Source organism: Mesoplodon bidens (assembly GCF_964165515.1).
Source record: "Mesoplodon bidens genome assembly, chromosome: 15".
Classification (NCBI taxonomy): domain Eukaryota; kingdom Metazoa; phylum Chordata; class Mammalia; order Artiodactyla; family Ziphiidae; genus Mesoplodon; species Mesoplodon bidens.
Window position 1 is genome coordinate 76,919,549 of NC_138171.1, and position 18,794 is coordinate 76,938,342.

The 18,794-nt window shown below is 47.5% G+C and overlaps 1 protein-coding gene across 1 annotated transcript in view; it reads right to left on the reverse strand.

The window, feature by feature from the left end:
• The window catches only part of JAG1 (jagged canonical Notch ligand 1), a 35,092-nt gene extending 29,091 nt beyond the window's left edge, over positions 1 to 6,001 (reverse strand). Inside the window, exons 1-2 of the mRNA XM_081255321.1 lie at positions 5,378 to 6,001; positions 4,633 to 4,938 (exon numbers count right to left, since the gene is read on the reverse strand). Of these exons, the coding sequence (XP_081111447.1) occupies positions 4,633 to 4,938; positions 5,378 to 5,458 (387 nt within the window). The 5' untranslated portion in view covers positions 5,459 to 6,001. The remainder of the gene's footprint in view (positions 1 to 4,632; positions 4,939 to 5,377) is intronic.
• Positions 6,002 to 18,794: the final 12,793 nt, after the last annotated feature.

Genomic DNA, 18,794 nt, shown 5'->3' on the forward strand with positions numbered 1-18,794 from the left:
TATTTATGTGCCACTTTTAACCACTGCGAGCCACGCTTTCGTGTCCTCCCAGCACACGCAATGCACCAGAGACAAATGTCACTGGTGCCCTAGAAACAAGGGCCACAGGGCAGGGTAGTGCACGCGGTGATCAGAAACCAGCAAGAAGTCACAACACAGCCACTCACCCCCGCCCCACGCCAAGCTAGAGGCAGGACATTTCTGAACCCAGAACCCTACCCCTCCGCCTCTACCATTCTAGAAAACACAAGAATCATCACTTCCCATGCATACTAAAACAAACATCTTCCTAAAGTTGAAAACTAGGTTAGGTTTGTTTGGGGCTATTTTTTTTTTTTTTTTTAATGTATTTAAAAGCTGGAGCAGCTTGGAACCTCACCCTGGGGGTTGAACGGGCAGAGTGTAGGAACATGCCTCTGAACGTTTACCAAGGGAGAGTTCTCAGGAATATCTGCCTTTATGGCTTACCATGCTGATTGTATGCACATCCAGAGATTACGCATTCTTACACTGTAACTAGTCTTGAAAGCCTGGCATTGGAACCAGGTTCTGGCCCTCCTACAATGGGCCAGTGGCTGCTATGAATCCGGCCAAGGCCTCTGTTTGCATTCCTGTTTTCAGATCAGGACGTGAAGACTCCCTGTTGCCTTGGCTTCATTTTTTCATGAATCACATTTTTCCTCTATGCTAAACTTTCCACATACCTTCCATCCAAAAGGTCCCTTACAACTATTTGCTGTAAAGATTTGAGGCAGCATTCAGGTTGCTGGCTTTCTGGGAGGCTACAGGCTTTGTAAGTGGCTGCTGCCGCTCCTCCTTAACCATCCAACTCCCCCAAACAGCCTCCATGCCAAAAGCTTCACCATTCTTGAAAAATGTTTGAAGTCCCTGTAGAATTATGGGTGTGGAGCTGGTGGGTTGTAAACTCCTATAAGTACTGGAGGTTTGAATAAGTTGCTAAGAAACAAGACAACAAGGAGGAAGAACACACAGAGGTTACACCTGGAAGAGGAAAGAACTATTAGAGACCAAGTACCTTGAATAGGGATTCCATGTGGGGAGTAGCCATGCTGCAGACACTCAGTACAAAGCAGGCATAGCTCAACTTTCTCTCCAGCCTGGTTTTGCAACGCAGACATATCCTTTCATCACTTTAGTTCGAGGTAGGTATCTTAGGGCAAAGGGTGTTTTCCCCATACACAGAAAGTCCCTTGCGCTGAGCACGTACACACGTGTGCTATTTGTATGCACGCATGCTGACCACGTGGGTGGCACATTCTGACTGCAGAGAGGAGCCAGTCTAAATGAGAATCCCATCCCTCCACGTGGCCACCCATCTGCGGAGGCCTAGGGACCCGAAAGCACAGAGGAAGGCATAAAGGCAAGGGCATGTCAGTTATGGTCTGCGACTAACCTTATAGCATCCGATTTACCCAAACCCCTGGCCGTTGGTCATTCAGGCCTCAAGTGTGAAGGGGGCCAAAGCTGGCATCCCTCTGGTATGCAAGAATCACACTTCACTGGGTTTTCCTAAAAGATGGAAGTTGATCTCAGCAAGCCTTGTATCAGTGTCAATGGCATTTAAATATGAGGCCGAGAGACCAGGTACCTGAACTGCTTCCCCCCAGATTTCTCCAGATTCACTTCGCTCCAGGGCCAGCAAAGCATCAGTACAGCTAACTGGAGTTCTGGAGTTCCTGAAAAGCTTTTGGGGCTGGCTAGTGGTAATTACACTAATGTACTTTTAATTATCAGGCACTCCTGGGATTTAGTACTAATTTTGGAAAGGGCAACTTAACCATTTCAGTGATTTCTAAATGGTTATTCCCCAATCATTTCCCATTGAGCCTAATTACCTCCGATAATGTATGGTCTTATCACTGGGTCCCCTGATTGGAGGATCATAAATCAGGCTAGTTGCTTCAAGGCAAGCCCCTCTGAGCAGCACTGCTATGCTTATTAGAAGCCACGAAAGAAAACCATCACCAGGCTGCGGCTGGGGCAGTAGACCCCAAGTGGGACACAATCAGATACTGTCTGGAGGGCAGGCCCACACCACAGAGCTTCTCACGAGGACACTGGCCCGTGGATTACACTTCATATCTGACCAAATCGTTTTCTCCTCTTCCTCTTCAGAACACAAGCAGTTGTTTGATTGGGGTCATAATTCCAGACAAAACACATAATTATACCACCTTCTAAAGTGACCTTCTTTTGTGCACCCTGAACCACCTCTCTGCCACCGTCAGCAAACTTGGGAGGAACCACGTGGACGCTAATTGTGGCTGCCTAAGGGTTAGAAACTTAGGGGCCAGGAAGTTCAAGGTGGTTTGATTTTTTTTTTAAACCCTGTATCCTCCTTGTTCCATCTTGAATTCTATACCAAGTTCAGCTCTTACCTATTTAAGATATCAGCTTTAAATAGACACGCTCATTAATATTTAATTACCAAACTGAATGAAGCTGTGCGATCTACTTCGGTACTAATCCAGCTACCTAAGTGCTTTTACTTCAGTTAACACTCACACTGGAATCATTCTTGAAAGTTACAGACTGTGGTGTTTCTCCAACCGTGCTGGGGAAAATAACACGGCACACCCCACCCTCCGCTCTCTCTTGGGAAGTCAAGCTTACGCTGCACAGCAGGCCTTTTTGGGGCGGTGGGGTGGGGACTTGTTTAGGAGGGACGCAGGCATTTGGCCCAGCTTCAAAAGAACCACACTCTCAGTGTGAGCTCCAGCCGTCTCCCCCATTCTAGAAAAGCCGAGAGTCTATTTCATGGTTGGTGACCCGCGGGGCCTGAAACCACAGACGAGCACCAGCAAATCAATCGTCTCCCTGCCCTCACACACCACTGCCGCTCATCCCCATCTCGGGCTCTCTGCCAAGTGTCAAAAGGAGGCAGACACACCTTCTGGGTCACTTTCCCCAGCCAGCCAGGGGAGCAAGGCTCCCTGTGTTCATCCCAGCCGTTTCTCTGACCCTCCTCTCCAAGATGAACCTCAGCCAGCCCTGCAGCTTTTCCACATCAGTAATGAGATTCCTTTTATGGTCTTGTGAAAAGCGAGGGGCTCCGGACTGATCCTCCAGGCGGGTGTAACCACCTGCAGGCCCCTTCCCCCTACCTCCAAACACACGGACAAGGGCAAGGGCAGTCAGTCGTCACAGTCAACTTGGGCCCAGCCAGATTAAAAAGCGGCCAACCTCTTTAGCTTAAAGTTCTCCCTAAAGGGGATTAACAAACAAGATAAACACTCTTTGTAAAAATGAGATCCCACGACAGACTCAGTCCTCCACTCTCAGAGAATTCCACAAACCACAGGTCTTTATAAGCCCCTTTTAATGGCATGTTCTGATAAATGTCTCATCCCACCCAGGCAGAGGGCACTTTATAACGCCAGCCCCAGTCAACGCGGGCCTTGAGAGGCACCCCGAGCTTCTCACACACTCCAAGGCCGACTCTCTCCCCTCCCTTCTCACAGCTGCGATTGCAGCCGTAGCCCGCGATAGGAGGCAGCAGAGTGCGCCCCATCAGAGCACGTGGCGAAGAGTATTCCCCAGGGCACCGACCTCCCCCTCTCACCACCCAACCGCCCAGCACAGGCCGGGCCAAGCCCCAGTCCTGGTACTGAGTCACGCCTCCTGGACGGCAGGAGCGGGGCAGAGGGCACCAACACTTTCCCCTTTCCTCCCCTTCTGCAATCACACTCATCTTCCTTCCACCCATTTCGAGACGTTGCCAGGGCCTCGCTGCAGAGTCGGCCAGCGGGGCCCGGGCCTCGAGCGGCTCCGGAGTCGTGGGTCTGCGCACTTGCACCCGCAGGGGCTGCCTCGCTCGGGCCGCCCCTTCCAGGCCTCGGCACGCCCCCCAACGCTCGCGGGGCCCGCGCGCCCACCGGACGAGGGCGCACCCCCGCCCTTCCCGGGGAAGTTTGCAAACACAGCTGTTCCAGAGCCCGGGAACCGCTGTTAGTGAGGCCACAAGGGCTACGCCGCGCGGGGGCGAGGGCAGGAAGGGGCCGGCAGGGGGCGGGTGGCTCCCGCTACCACAGCTCTGGGGAAAGCCCGGCCGCCCCCCGGCGGCGGCCGCCACCCCTGGCCTTACTCAGCCCAGGGCGCGCGCCCCCGCACGCATCGAAATCTCCCGGGGAGCAGCGGGAAGTGGGCTCCCCACACCCTCCAGGAAGGACACACCCGCCCTCCCGGCTGCTCACGGGAAACGCGAGGGTGCCAATTTGGACGGCGTTCGGAGGCCAGAACTGTGCCGAGCCGCCTTCCCCGGCGCATCAGGTTTAATAAGGTTGAGCAAAGATCATTTATAATGACCTCCTGCCTCGGGCGGTTACTCTCGGGCCTTCACGCTGTAAGTTTCAACCGGCCTTCCTAGGAGCCTTGCCCCACCATCCGCTCTGGGGTCCCACTTTCGTGCGCTTAGCAAAAAGCACTGGGGCCGGGGCCTGCCGAGATCTAGCTACAGAGCCTCAGCTCCCTAACCCCGCCACCACAGAGACATCCCTGGTTAGCGCCGAGCTTCCAGCCAAGGCCCTTTAAATCCCTCTCCTCTCGCAAGAGAAAGCAGAGCTCGGCCCACGGGTGCAAACCACGGCCCGGCCGCCCCCGGCCGTCACTCACCGGCCAGGCAAAACTGAAAGGCAGCACGATGCGGTTGCGTTCGTTGCCGCGACTGGCCTTGAGGTTGAAGGTGTTGCCCCCGATGACAGGCGTGGACCCCGAGCCAAAGCTGCAGGGCCCCCCGGCCGTGACGCGCGACTGGTACTCCTTGAGGCACACTTTGAAGTACGTGTCACACTCGTCGCGGGAGCACTTGCGGTCCCCCGGGTTCCGGGCGCCGCCGCAGCAGTTTCCGTTTTGCAGCTCCCCGTTCACGTTCTGCATGGAAAGGATCTCCAACTCGAACTGGCCGGAGGCCCCGCACACCTGCCGGCGAGAGAGGGAGGGAGGGAGGTCAGCGCAGGGGAAAGTTGTTTTCTTCGAGGGTGGAAGTGGCGACTCCGTCCCCGCCCGCCCCGACGAGCCCTTGGCGCCAAGTGAAAATAATTTTACAAAACTGGGCGCAAGGACTCAACGTGATTCCCGGGCTTGAGAGGCTAGAGTGGGAGCAAACCGATACGACTGCCCCCCCCCACCGCCCCGGGAGCAAGAGCGGAGCGAACGCGCGCTCTGCCCAGCCTGGAGGGTACATTTAGGAGCCCGGGGGCTCCCCCAGCCCAAGTGCAGCTTCTTGGGCGCAGGGGCCGGGGCGGGAGCCGGCGCCCCAGGGCTACCGAGCCCGCTCCAGACGCTCAACCGCAGGCGTCCGGGGCGCCGCGAGGAAAAGAAGAGGACGGGTCGGGAGAGTGGCCCGGCGGGCTCTTACCTTGGCTCGTAGGGCGCAGAGCAGGGCGAGCAGGAGGCTCAGGGGGCGCCCGGGCCGGCCGCGCGTCCGTGGGGACCTCATCGCTGCACCGCGCGCCGCGGGCACTCGGGACGCCGCCGCCGCCGCCGCTGCTGCTCGCGCTGGTGCTGCCGCTGGTGCTGCCGCCGGTGCTGCCGTCGCCGCTGCCCCTGCGGCCGCCGCGTCCCGGCTCTAATATACTCCGCCGATTGGAGCATGCACGACTGGAAAACAACACCACTTTTCAAAAGCCCTTTCAAGAGCGGCCCGTTCCAGAAGGCAAAGAGCCCGGCCTCCTTTTATTATTCTGATCGCTTCTTTGAGGCGCTCCCCCTCCTCTTCCACCTCCCGGCTTTCTTTCCTTCTCTCGAGCTCCCCTTCTTTTATTATTATGATTATGCGCAGCCTTTTATTCCCTTTCAGATCAGCTGCTTAGAGAGGAGGGAGGGAGGGGAGGAAAAAAAAAAAACAACCCGAACCCAGCTCGCGGGCCGGTCGCAGGTAACACAATGACGCGTGCCCGCCCGGCTCTCGGAGAGGGACTCAGAGAGCCCGTCTGGGAGCCGCGGCCGGGGCTAGCCACCTCTACCCAGCGCGCCTGGCAGGCGCATGCGCGCTTATTAATATTCATGAGGGGCGTGTTCACCACCGACACGCCCCTTCCCTCCCGTTGGATGGGGTGGGGGAGTACAGGGAGGAACTTGGAAGGGGCAGGGGGCTCAGGGACGCGCAGGGACGCGTAGACGTCTGGGGGCCCAAAGCAGACCCCCGCCCTCGGGCGCTTTGGGCCAGGCGGGAAGTGGGTAGGGGGTAGGGCGCGGGGAGGAACGGGAGGTCTCCGTTGCTCTGGGGCCCCCCGCCCCCCGCGCGGACCGCCCCCTCGGGCACCTCGGGCCGGCCGCCTCTGGCCGCCCGTCGGGGCCCCAGGTGTAGGCCCCGCGGCGCTGCCTGAGCAGTCGGAGCGGGGCAGCTTCCGCCTTCCGAGCCGCCTGCGTCAGCTGCGGCTTTCGCCCCGGGAGGAGGGCCTGCCCGCCGGGAGCCGGGCCGGCTTCCCGCGAGCGAGCGAGCGAGAGAGTCGCCCAGAGCGCGCGGCTGGCGGCGGCGGCGAGGCTGGCGCGCTGGCCGCCGTCTGCTCGCCCCGCGGAGGCGACCTGGGCAGGCGCTGCTGGGAACTTTGAAAAACTTTCCCGGAGCCAGGCTGGCCGCAGATTCGAGGGGAAGCCTCGGCCGCGCCCTACCCTCTTCCAAACCCGAGTCTGCGGAGCCTCGGAGGGCTCCCAGCTTCCTTTCCAAACCGCGCCGGGGCAGAGGAGGGGAAGCCGGGGGCAGAGGGCGGCTGGCACGAGGGGCGGGGGAGGGAGGGCCCTGCGCAGGCTTTGCAAGAGGCAGGCAGAGATGCAGATGGGCTGGGGCTCGCACCCTCCCCGTCCCGCTGCCCAGGCCGCAGTGCCGGGATTGCACCTGTAGGCGGCCTCCGAGCAGCTCTGGGTGGCCGGAGACTAGCCTGGAAAACTGTCTCACCGCCGTCGCCCGGCAGCAGAACTTGGCTTCTCTGGGGTGGCAGTGGAAACCGATGCTATTTTCTACCTTGAGGCGAGCCTCGCAATTAACAGCGACACTCTAGGTCACAACCAAGGTCGAAGGAAACCTGCGGGCTGGCAGACGCCTCTGCCAACCCCTCTGCGGGAGGACCTGCTGCTGTGTTGGAGGAGATCTCTTTAGGGAAAAGACTGATTTCCCCTAAAATGTGGACAAAGTTTTGGCCCCTATATTGGGTACGTCCTGAGGAAAAGGGGCCGGATCGTGGCTCAAACCCTCCGAAACTGTGGGGCATGATGGGCTGCAAGGGTGAAAGGAAAATATTTTCCAACGTACTGAGTTATGAGAAAATAAAACGGTGGCTAATTTGTGGTTATTTATTGCATTTAATGGGTGGATCAACATGGACAATATTTTCAGTACTAGATCTCATCATGCTAGGGAATAAAAGAAAGCAGCTAACTGACCTCTTGACATTGGTTCAAAGTCACCAAGGGTGGTTTAGGAATTTTGGCATTTTAACAGCCTAAAAAAGGCACCTTCTCTCTTTGTTGTTATTTACTTATTTATTGACCATTCCACGTGGCTTGCAGGATCTTAGTTCCCAGACCAGGGATTGAACCCCGGCGACCACAGTGAAAGCACCAAGGTCTAACCGCTGGGCTGCCAGGGAATTCCCAGAAAGGCACCTTCTTAATGGTGATGTGTCCCATCTTGATGATCATTGATGAGAGAATTAGTCCATATTTTGGAAAGGACATATCCAAGAGAAGAACCATAAGCAGTAGCAACCTGGGTGTTTTGTCTTAATGTACCCCAGTCCCCACTCTTCCCAATTATACTAAATGCAAGACATCCAGTTGTCATATGTAATCCCATCTAGACTTTTCTCACCAACCTTTCCATACAAACCAATCTCCCCTACCTCCTATCTGCCCCTTCTCACCTCTACCCCCAAATTTTCACTAATTAGGGTGCTAAGGAATGGTTAAAAGCAAAATGCTGGTACTGGAAAAAACAAATTCACGAAGGGCTGGTAAGGTCTTCAAATGTGCACTCCTTGGAGTTCCCCATATTTGAACCTGTTTTGATTCTGTTCCCCTGTGGCCTGTTCCCCACACACCCCTCAGGAAGCAGCCAGGCCGTTAGCTGAAGAGTTTAGATCCAGCCACCTGACTTAACTCGAGAGGGCTACCTGAGATGGCAGATGCCTCCAGGTAGGGATCTGGTGTGCATGTAAGCCGAGGTCAGCTCCAGGCCAGAGGTGAGTTTAGCCCCCTTGAATAATAAGAGAACATAGATTTCTGAGGGATGGAAACTATCTGATTAACCCTAATCGAAATGTCAAATCACTAATAAACACGAAATTCTCATGCCAAAGGGCATGGTGCCCCTCACCCTTCCTGAGCTTGGGAACCTACTTTTGGAGAAGACAGTTGTGGGCTAGAGGGGATTCTTTGGAAAATTTTCAGTTGAGACTCTTGCAACTAGCTGGTACTCCCCCAAAAAGCCAGTCACGTTTCCCACAACAGACATCAAGTGGACACTCTACCCTCTACTTCCTCCCAGCCAGTTCTCAGCCTCCCTCCCTGGAGAATGGGGAACTACTGCAGAAAAAACTCAAATATGCACACTCCTCCTTGGCCACTTTGCATCCTGCCTTTGGGTGTAGCCTATAGTAAGTGACCATTCCAGAAAAATGTTCCTGTGAAAACTGCTACGTTTAGCCATCACACTTACACCTGCAAGAAGGACAGAGGCTGGTGGCCAGTTCCTGTCTAGCCTGTCTCACGTGTTGAAATTGTAAGCGTCTTTGGGTATCTTTCTTCTTTAATTTTAAAAAGATGATGCCTCATTTTTCTTTTCCTACAAAACTTGCCCTACCTTTGCTGAATCATCAACACACAGCAGTGCTGAACACCCCCCCCCTCAACCAAGGCATAATAAAAGACATTCAACTCTACTAACTGTATTTAAATACATTTAGTTGACTTAAATCTCTAGTTAATAAAATCTGTGATAAAAACCAGCAAATCAATATTTATTGAGAACTTTGTGACACGCAACAACATGGATGATCTCAAAAATATCATGCTGAGTGAAAGAGGCCAGACACAAAAGACTACATCCTGTCTGAATCCATTTCTATGAAGTTCTAGAACAGGCAAAACTAATCTATGGTCAAAAAAAGATCGAAAGACTGATTGCTTGGGGAGATGGGAGGGTGGAGAAGAGCTGGGATGGGCTTGAGGCCTCTTCTTGGGGATGGATAAGGTTCTGTCTCTTGATAAGGCTTTGGGCTACATAGGTGTCTGCACTTGTCAGAATTCATTAAACAGCACACTTAAGATTGGTGCATTTCATTGCATGTTCAAAAGAGAAAAAAATGTAATACTTGAGTTAGTAGTTACATGAGTGCTGAAGTATTCACAGGGAAGAGAAATGACATTTTCAACTTGGAAATGCATAAAAAATTAGACGGACTGATGGATGGATAAAGGATGGCTGTATCAATAGGTATACGCAGAAGCGAAATAGTAAAGTGTTAGTGATAGGATCTAGGTGGTGGGCATACAGGTGTTCATGTAAAATTCTTTGAAACTTCTCTATGTTTAAAATTTTTCACTATAAAATGTTGAGGAAAATAGTTATTGATGTGCCAGGTATTGTGTAGGGTGACAATAATATAGTGGATAACACAGAATAATGGGCTTAATAAAGTAGAGGGCATGCTTGTAAGTGATGATGATAGTTTAGATTGTAGTAGTGAACCCAAGGAAGGTAGTTCCCTTCCCCCACACCTTTTCTCCCTAATTCCTTTCTTCTTTCCAATAAGTAAGAGAGAAAGGTCCAAATATAGAGAAGGGACATTAACATATCCTTCAATATCTTCCTTTTTCTTTGAAGATGAAGTTAGTGCAAGTTCACGAGCCCTCTTCCACGGAAAAGCAGATGTGATGGCTTTCTGTCTCTTTCCAGCAGGGCCAAAGGACACTTTTCTTCTTATTTATTTATTTTTTATACAGCAGGTTCTTATTAGTTACCTATTTTATACATATTAGGGTATATATATCCAAAGGACACTTCTGTGTCCTACAAGCTCTCTACCATATTACTATGCGAGAAAATGTAAGCCTCTGTAAACTCTGTCTAGCCAACTCCCCAGAGAAGCTCAGCATCTGAATATACAGCCACCTCCGTGGATTATTCTTATTCTTCCACATCACAAGAAGTCATGAAAAATAAAAAAACAAGAACCACCTATGGGCAACAAATTAGACATTAAAAAATCAGGGGCTTCCCTGGTGGTGCAGTGGTTGAGAGTCCGCCTGCCGATGCAGGGGATGACACGGGTTCGTGCCCCAGTCCGGGAAGATCCCACATGCCACGGAGCGGCTGGGCCCGTGAGCCATGGCCTCTGAGCCTGCGCGTCCGGAGCCTGTGCTCCGCAACGGGAGAGGCCACAGCAGTGAGAGGCCCGCGTACCGCAAAAAAAAAAAAAAAAATCAGGATAAAGTTACAGCTCCCACAGCCACCATAACCAGGCCACAGGTTTATACGTCCAAGTATGAATTGACTAGATCCAACCATTTTTTTTTCAAAGCTTTATTTTACATACAAAAGAGATCTGAATTAATTTCCTTTGGAAACTAGAACTATGAATTTCTTGCATCTTCAACAGTAATTTTGTATGAGCTTCGTTTTAAACATTGTTCTGGTTTTGCCTTGAGTTTAGGTATTTATAATTTTGCCTGTCTTGCCCCAGCCCTGTTTCACAGTTATTATCTGGAAATCTATCAGGACAAACACGTCCCCTTTAACAAGCCAATCACAGAAAGTCACAAAAAACCCAAGATGCAAAATCCAGGAACCGTGGGACTAATTTCCTCATTTCACTCCTTGAATTAAAACCAAAGATGTTTTAAATGACCTTTCATAGTTTTATATAGTTTTATAGTTTCATAATTTACTGGGGAGAAAAGAGTACTTATAAAATGCCCTCTTTTCTTACAGTGGAGAGTCTTCTCTGAAAATAAAAATCTTGGGTGTAAATTCCTGTTAAATTGGCATTCTCAAACAACTGTAAATGATTCATCCACCCTCCTTTTTGTGGTGATGACGTAGTGAGTTTTCTGTTCTATGAATGACACCTGAATGACTTGACCCACTGATATTCTGGGATCATATTTTTGAAACCAAATTGGCCCATTTGTACAGTTGACTGATCTAAATGAAACTAACAATTTTCTATAATTTGAAAGTGTGACTGAACTCTTGCAAACCTTTTCATCTCCTAAAAGGCTCTGGAAATTACACTTCCAGAAGGAGGTAGCATTTGGAAAGTACCACAATACAATTCACTCTTGAGCAACGTTTCATCTTGTTTGCACTCAGCTTTCCAAACCTGTGCAAACCCAAATCTGCCTCCAGATCTCAAAAAAAGAAAAAAAAAATCAAAGTAGTTGTTGAAACTCAAGAAAAGGAGAGCTAAATATATCCAGTTATCTGAGAAAATTTCAAAACATACATAAGTGTGAGACTCAAAGACAGGTGATTACCCTGCCAACAGCACGCAAGCCACAGGGCTTCTAATCCCAGTATTTCATGTTTGGGTTAATGGTTCTCAATAAATTACAAGAATGTGTCTGTGTTTGACATTTTTGTTCTCAAGCCAGTGATTTCTTTCCCGATGGCTTTCTTGAAATTAGAAGTTACTAAGGACATAAAATGTGGATGATTGCAATGCTTAAGCTTTTTTTTATTTGGAAGGTAAATAGTTGTTGTTTTTCATATTGTTTTTATGTCAAGAGCAGTCCACGATGGCTAAAGAAACATTAGCTTGAGCACAGAAATACTGGCGCAAGGGCTACCTATAAATTTCTAAATCCTTATATACTGATCATAACATAGGTTACTGATACACAGATTTTCATAAGCATCATTCAGAAATGATTTCAGAACCTATCAAAGATGATCTTTTCTTTTGGAAATAAAACTAGGACATAGAAAACTTCAAATGATTATAAAGGTGAAAGTTTAACTTCCAAAAGATGCATCCAGTTAAGTGGGAATTTTTTTCAAAGGCAGGTAAAAGCTAGGGAAGCCAATTACATTATTTTAGGATAATTTAGCAGTAATTCATGCGCAGAGGAGGTGGGGATTTTCATAGACCACACCTGTGACATGCCTAATTGTATAATCAGGCTACTAAGAAGGGCAGGGCCACAGTATGAGGCTGAATTACTAGAAATGCAGGGGGTTAGCGATCATGGAGAAATCATAGCCTCAGCATATTCTGCACTAGCATTAACACGACTGAAGGATTCTGACCAGCTCTGGGCGCCATCTTTTAAAAACTGCGGTAAAATACACATAACCTAAAATTTGCCATCTTAAACATTTTTAAGTGTACAGTTCAAAGATGTTAATTACCTTCACATTGTTGTGAAACCAATCTTTAGAACATTTTCATCTTCTCAAACTGAAACTCTGTACCCATTAAAAAATTACCCATTTCTCCCCTCCCCCAGCCCCTGTCAATCACCACTCTACTTTCGGTCCACAAATTTGACTACTCTAGGTACTTCATGTAAGTGGAATCATACAGCATTTGTCTTTTTGTGACTGTCTTATTTCATTTAGCATAATGTCCTCAAGGTTCATCCGTGTTGTAGCATGTGTCAGAATTTCCTTCCTTATAAGGCTGAATAATGGCCCATTGTATGTGTATGCTACATTTTGTTTATCCATTCATCCACTGATGGACACTTGGGTCATTTTGGCTATTGTGAATGATGCTGCTATGAACATGGGTCTACAAATACCTCTTCAAGACCCTTCAAATCTGTTGGGTATATGCTGGGAACCATTTTAAGAGGTATATTGACCAATTGGGTCATACCCAGAAGGTGGTGAAAGGCCAAAAAATGCAGATCTTTAAGCAGAGCAATTGAAGGACTTGGTGGGGGGTGTCTAGTTGGAGAAGAGGGAATAGGGGGCATAGCAGCCATCTGCAATATTGGAAAAGGCTGACGAGTCAGAGGGAGCAGACTTGGGATGCTGTAAATGCCAGAGTCAGCTTAGTGGGTGGAGGTTACCAGGAAGTTGGTTTTGACTCAGCAGAAAGACAGACTTTGTTTCCATGAAAGCTATTCCGCAAAGTAACAAGCTGGCTTGGAAGTAGTGAGTCCCTACTATTGAAGGTAATTAAACAGAGGCTGCTGGGACCACGTGTCAGCAGCAGGAGAGAGGGGGATTCCCCATCCTGGGTGGGACATTGAACTAGGTGGTTTCCTAGGAACCTCATCTCTAGGAGGCAACGACAAAATAAACAGATAGGGTGGGAATTCAGGTCTCTACTTGAGAATCTAGGAGCCGGTTTTAGACAAATATGATGTTGATACCACTGATTGGGGATCAGCAGAGACTGGTGTGCAAGGGTGAGAACGGCGTGGACCCATCTTCTTTCCTGAACTGACTTTTTGAGACTCAATCACACCCATGTTTACATAATGGCTGCAGCAAATAAGTCAACTGTGTCACAGAGTTGGTCATCTTAGCCCTGGCCCGTGACTGTACTTTCTCCCTTGCTACTCTGAAAGCTGTCTGAGGCCAGCAGCATTGGCTTCACCTGGGAGCTTGAGAGACAGTCGAACTCTCAGGCCCCTGCCCCAGACCCTCTGAATCAGCATCTGCAATTTCACAAGATCCCCAGGTAATTCGTCTGCACATTAAGGTCTAACCCACACTGAAACCGAAACAGTCTACACATTAGTTAAGCAGAAGTTATCAGATGTTCTTTCCACTGAATGGTGGCAATACTGTGTCATTGGGTGGAAGTGTTGGTTAGTCAAATCTACATTTTGGTGGTCCCATCATGAGCTCAGAGTCATAATGGGAATTTCTCTCACTTATTTATCCAAATATGTATACAACAGCCTAGTCTTACAAAAAGATTTCAGGTGACTTTCAGGTAAAATATATAATAGTATCAGGACCTGATACTAAATATCAGGACCAAGGAAAACGGAGCTGAAGGTAGGAGACCAAGATCAGGAAGGAAAACTAATAAATGAAGACAGGTGGGTCAAGCACAACTACCTGAGTTGAGCTGAGAATTGGATGATGAGCTTGCCAACAGCCAAAGTGATCAAGAAAACAGAGTCAGGTCTTCCCTGGTGGTACAGTGGTTGAGAGTCTGCCTGCCAATGCAGGGGACATGGGTTCGTGCCCCGGTCCGGGAAGATCCCACATGCTGGGGAGCAGCTGGGCCCGTGAGCCATGGCTGCTGAGGCTGCGCGTCCGGAGCCTGTGCTCCGCAACGGGAGAGGCCACAACAGTGAGAGGCCCGCGTGCTGCAAAAAAAAAAAAAAAAAAAAAGCAGAGTCAGCTACAAGATTAACTTTAACCTCAGAGTGCCAAAAAGCTGATCCTTCAGATGGAGCCAAGCTTTTCCTGGCATTTTGTGATGAAAGATATCCCCATAGGTGGACGTGTATGATTGCAAATATCTAGGGGGGCTTGGGTCTTGCATTAATGGAGCTCTGAAAAATTGGACTGTTTCTCAGAACGAAGCACCTGAAAATTGAGGGCCTGACACCAAAGCAATGCTCAGAGAAAGTGGTATGGGGGTGGGGCCAGGGAGGAAGATGACATGGTTCCAAGTGTACGTCTTTCTGAGAGTTTTGCTTAATCCAAAGATGATCTCCAACTATCTAGTGAGGTGGCTTTTTGGTTTGTTTTTGTTTTTTAATAGCTGCTCAGCAACGATTATTGAATCATCGAATAAACTCTCATGTATGGGAAATGATTACAGATTAAATTCCTAGCAATTTAATTGTTCTTGTTCAAAAAAACGTTCACAAAACGCCCTGCCCAAAGATTGACCCAATGTAGGCTCTATCAACACAGCTTTCTGAGATCTCTGATCTTCCAGTTTGCATGGCTGTAATTACCCAGGTCAGTAGCACGGTGGATTTTTTTTTTCTTTCAGTGGAGTTCTCCTCTCATGTAAATGTGCTGATTTTGATGAACTCAATAAGCTTTTTCTGGGAATTAAAACTAATGGGATATAAGCACCTTTTTTTGTGAAGGACGCTACTTATAAAAAGCCTTTTTAAAAAAATAAGTAGTGAAATAAGCCATTCAGCTTCCTCAAAAATGTAAGTTTTATGAGAAGAAATGATAATATGACTAATCTTCTATCAAAAGGTAGTAGACTTCATGTTTTTTAAATATCTTGATTTCCTCCCCCGTCCCCACCTTGGATCTCCACTCCACAGACAATAGTAATAAGGTTATAAGCTTAGACCCAGGGAGTTTAAATTTACTTCTCTAACGCATGTGTGTGGAATCCAGAAAAATGGTACAGATGAACCTACTTGCAGGGCAGGAATAGAGACGCAGATATAAAGAACGGACGTGTGGACATGGGGCAGGGAGTGGGTGGTGGGATGAATTGGAAGATTGGGATTGACATATATACTCTACCATGTATAAAATAGATAGCTAGTGGGAACCTGGTGTATAGTGCAGGGAGCTCAGCCTGGTGCTCTGTGACGACCTAGATGGGTAGGATAGCGGGGGTGGGTGGGAGGGAGACCCAAGAGGGAGAGATATATGTATACATATAGCTGATTCACTTTGTTGTACAGCAGAAACTAACACAACATTGTAAAGCAACTATACACCAATACAAAGAAAAAAAATTTACTTCTCAAGCTTTCTTCATCTACCCTTTCCTGCTCTCAAAATTGCATTATACTTCACCTGGCACAAATCCAACATTATATATTATGTCCAGTTCTGTTTTTCTTTTTTTAAATCCTCTTTGTATTAGCCCACAATTAAAGCAGTACTCTTTGGTAGTGACACGAGAATAAACTGGACATCAAAATAACACGAGTAACACCTAGAGTAAGGTGGTCATACAAACAATCCAGTATATTCTTATGCAAACATTTGATATATATTCATTAAAATAAAGGTTCTATGTAGACCTGTTTAGCAAAGGTGTTGCAATTAGAAAATTAGTCAATTACTTCTAAGATATTTTTTTAAATTACAAATTAACCTATGATTGGTGAATTGCAAAAAATCACCCCAACTCTTTACCACCACCACCACCCCTGTCCCAGCCTCATATCTCTACCCCTTTGGGATGTGAGTTTGCAGTCCTTCCTACCTTGTGGATCTGTATTGGCCTCATGACTTGCAGCCCATTTCCCCACTTTGTGGATCTGTATTGGCCTCATGATTTGCTGTAGCCACGAATCAGTGCCGAAATGACGGTGGGCCAGCTTGGAGCCCAGGCCCAGAGAACTTGCTTCTCTCTTGCTTCAAGACTCTGCCATGGGAGAGGGTGTGGAGAAAAGGGAACACTCTTGCACTGCTGGTGGGAATGTGAATTGGTACAGCCACTATGGAGAACAGTATGGAGGTTCCTTAAAAACCTAAAAATAGAACTACCATATGACCCAGCAATCCCACTACTAGGCATATACCCTGAGAAAACCATAATTCAAAAAGAGACATGTACCAAAATGTTCATTGCAGCTCTATTCACAATAGCCTGGAGATGGAAACAACCTAAGTGTCCATCATCAGATGAATGGATAAAGAAGATGTGGCACATATATACAATGGAATATTACTCAGCCATAAAAAGAAACGAAACTGAGCTAATTGTGATGAGGTGGATAGACCTAGAGTCTGTCATACAGAGTGAAGTTAGTCAGAAAGAGAAAGACAAATACCGTATGCTAACACATATATATGGAATTTAAGAAAAAAAAATGTCATGAAGAACCTAGGGGTAAAACAGGAATAAAGACACAGACCTACTGAGAATGGACTTGAGGATATGGGGAGGGGGAAGGGTAAGCTGTGACAAAGCAAAAGAGAGGCATGGACATATATACAGTACCAAACATAAGGTAGGTAGATAGTGGGAAGCAGCCGCATAGCACAGGGAGATCAGCTCGGTGCTTTGTGACTGCCTGGAGGGGTGGGATAGGGAGGGTGGGAGGGAGGGAGACGCAAGAGGGAAGGGATGTGGGAACAGATGTATATGTATGACTGATTCAATTTGTTATAAAGCAGAAACTAATAAAAAAAAAAAGACTCTGCCATGGTCATGGGATAAGCTGGGCTAACCAGCAGGAGGATGAGACATTATGGGCAGGAGAACTGAGTGGTCCCAACCAAGATCTTCCTTGACCAGTCTCATTGGACCCTCCAGTTGACTCCAGACACACCAGGAAGCCCAACCGATCTCAGCCGAATTGGCCCAGATCAGCAGAACCTCCCAGCCGATTCATGGACTTGTGAGAAGTAACAACTGCTTCCTTTAAGTCAACATGTTTGGAGCCGGTTTGTTATACAGCGCTATTGTGGCGGTAGATGATAATCTGGCCTCCATGGGTGAAATTTTTGAAAAATTTTTATTCAGTTTATTTAAACTAAAAAAAACCCCAAAACAGTTCACCCATTTCTTACCTCCACCACACTCCTCCTCTTGCCATCACTAGTCTGTTCTCTGTATCTAAGAGCCTTTTTTTAAAGATTCCACATATAAGAGAGATTATATGGTATTTGTCTTTGTCTGATTTATTTCACTTAGCGTAATACCCTTGATGTCCACCCATGTTGCCACAAATGGCAAGATTTTATTCTTTTTTATGGCTGAATAATATTCCATTATATATATATATTTATATATACACACACACACACACACATATACATATCACTGTTTCTTTAGTCATTCATCCATCCATGGACACTTAGGTTGTTTTCATATCTTATCTGTTGTAAATAATGCTGCAGTAATCCTGGAGGGTGCAAACATCTTTTTGAATTAGTGTTTTTATTTTCTTTGGACAAATACCCAGAAGTGGAATCGCTGGATCATACAGCAGTTCTATTTTTAGTTTTTTGAGGAACCTCCACACTGTTTTGCATAGTGGCTGCACCAATTTACATTCTCACCAACAGTGCACAAGTGTCCCCTTTCCTCTATATCCTTGTTGACACTTGTTATTTCTTTCTGATGTCTCTTTGATTAATAGCCACTCTAATAGGTGTGAGGTGATATCTCATTGCGGTTTTGATTTGCATTTCCCTGATGATTGATAAGCACGTTTTCATGTACCTGTTTGCCTTCTGTGTGTCTTGTTTGGAAAAATGTCTATTCAGAGCTTCAGACCATTTTTTAATTGGATTTTTTTTTTTTTTTGCGATTGAGTTGTCTTGAGTTCTTTTGGGTATTAGCCCCGTATCAAATATATGATTTACAATTATTTTCTCCCATTCAGTAGGTTATCCTTTCATTTTATGAATGGTTTCCCTTGCTGTGCAGAAGCTTTTTAATTTGATGTAGTCTCACTTGTTTATTTTTGCTTTTGTTGCCATGGATGAAATTTTAAAGCAAACAGAAACACAAAAATTGCTTGCAAACATGCAATGAGTGGTAATTGCCACTAGTAAACTTTTGTGAGCTAAGCATAGCCTGGGGTAACCAACCTTAACTCAGCAGCCTCTACTTCAGAAAGCAAGCTGAAATGTGAGCTCCAGTGACATTTATTGTACAAATAACCTTGCATCTGCTCAAGTTATCTTAAAAAATAAGTTATTTTCAGGCTCTCCTAAAAAAGTCATGACAGAGACTCTTGTAACATCCTTTGCTTAACCTAGTCATTGAATTGACCTATGTCCTTCATCCCTTCTTTAATAAATACTGACAGTAACCCACAGCATGGAGAATTCTGGCAGCTAATAGATTAAGTTCTGTTCCAAAGAGGGATAGGATGTTATATTTTCCAATAGTCAGTTTGGATGAGTTCCCAAAACTGTATATGCC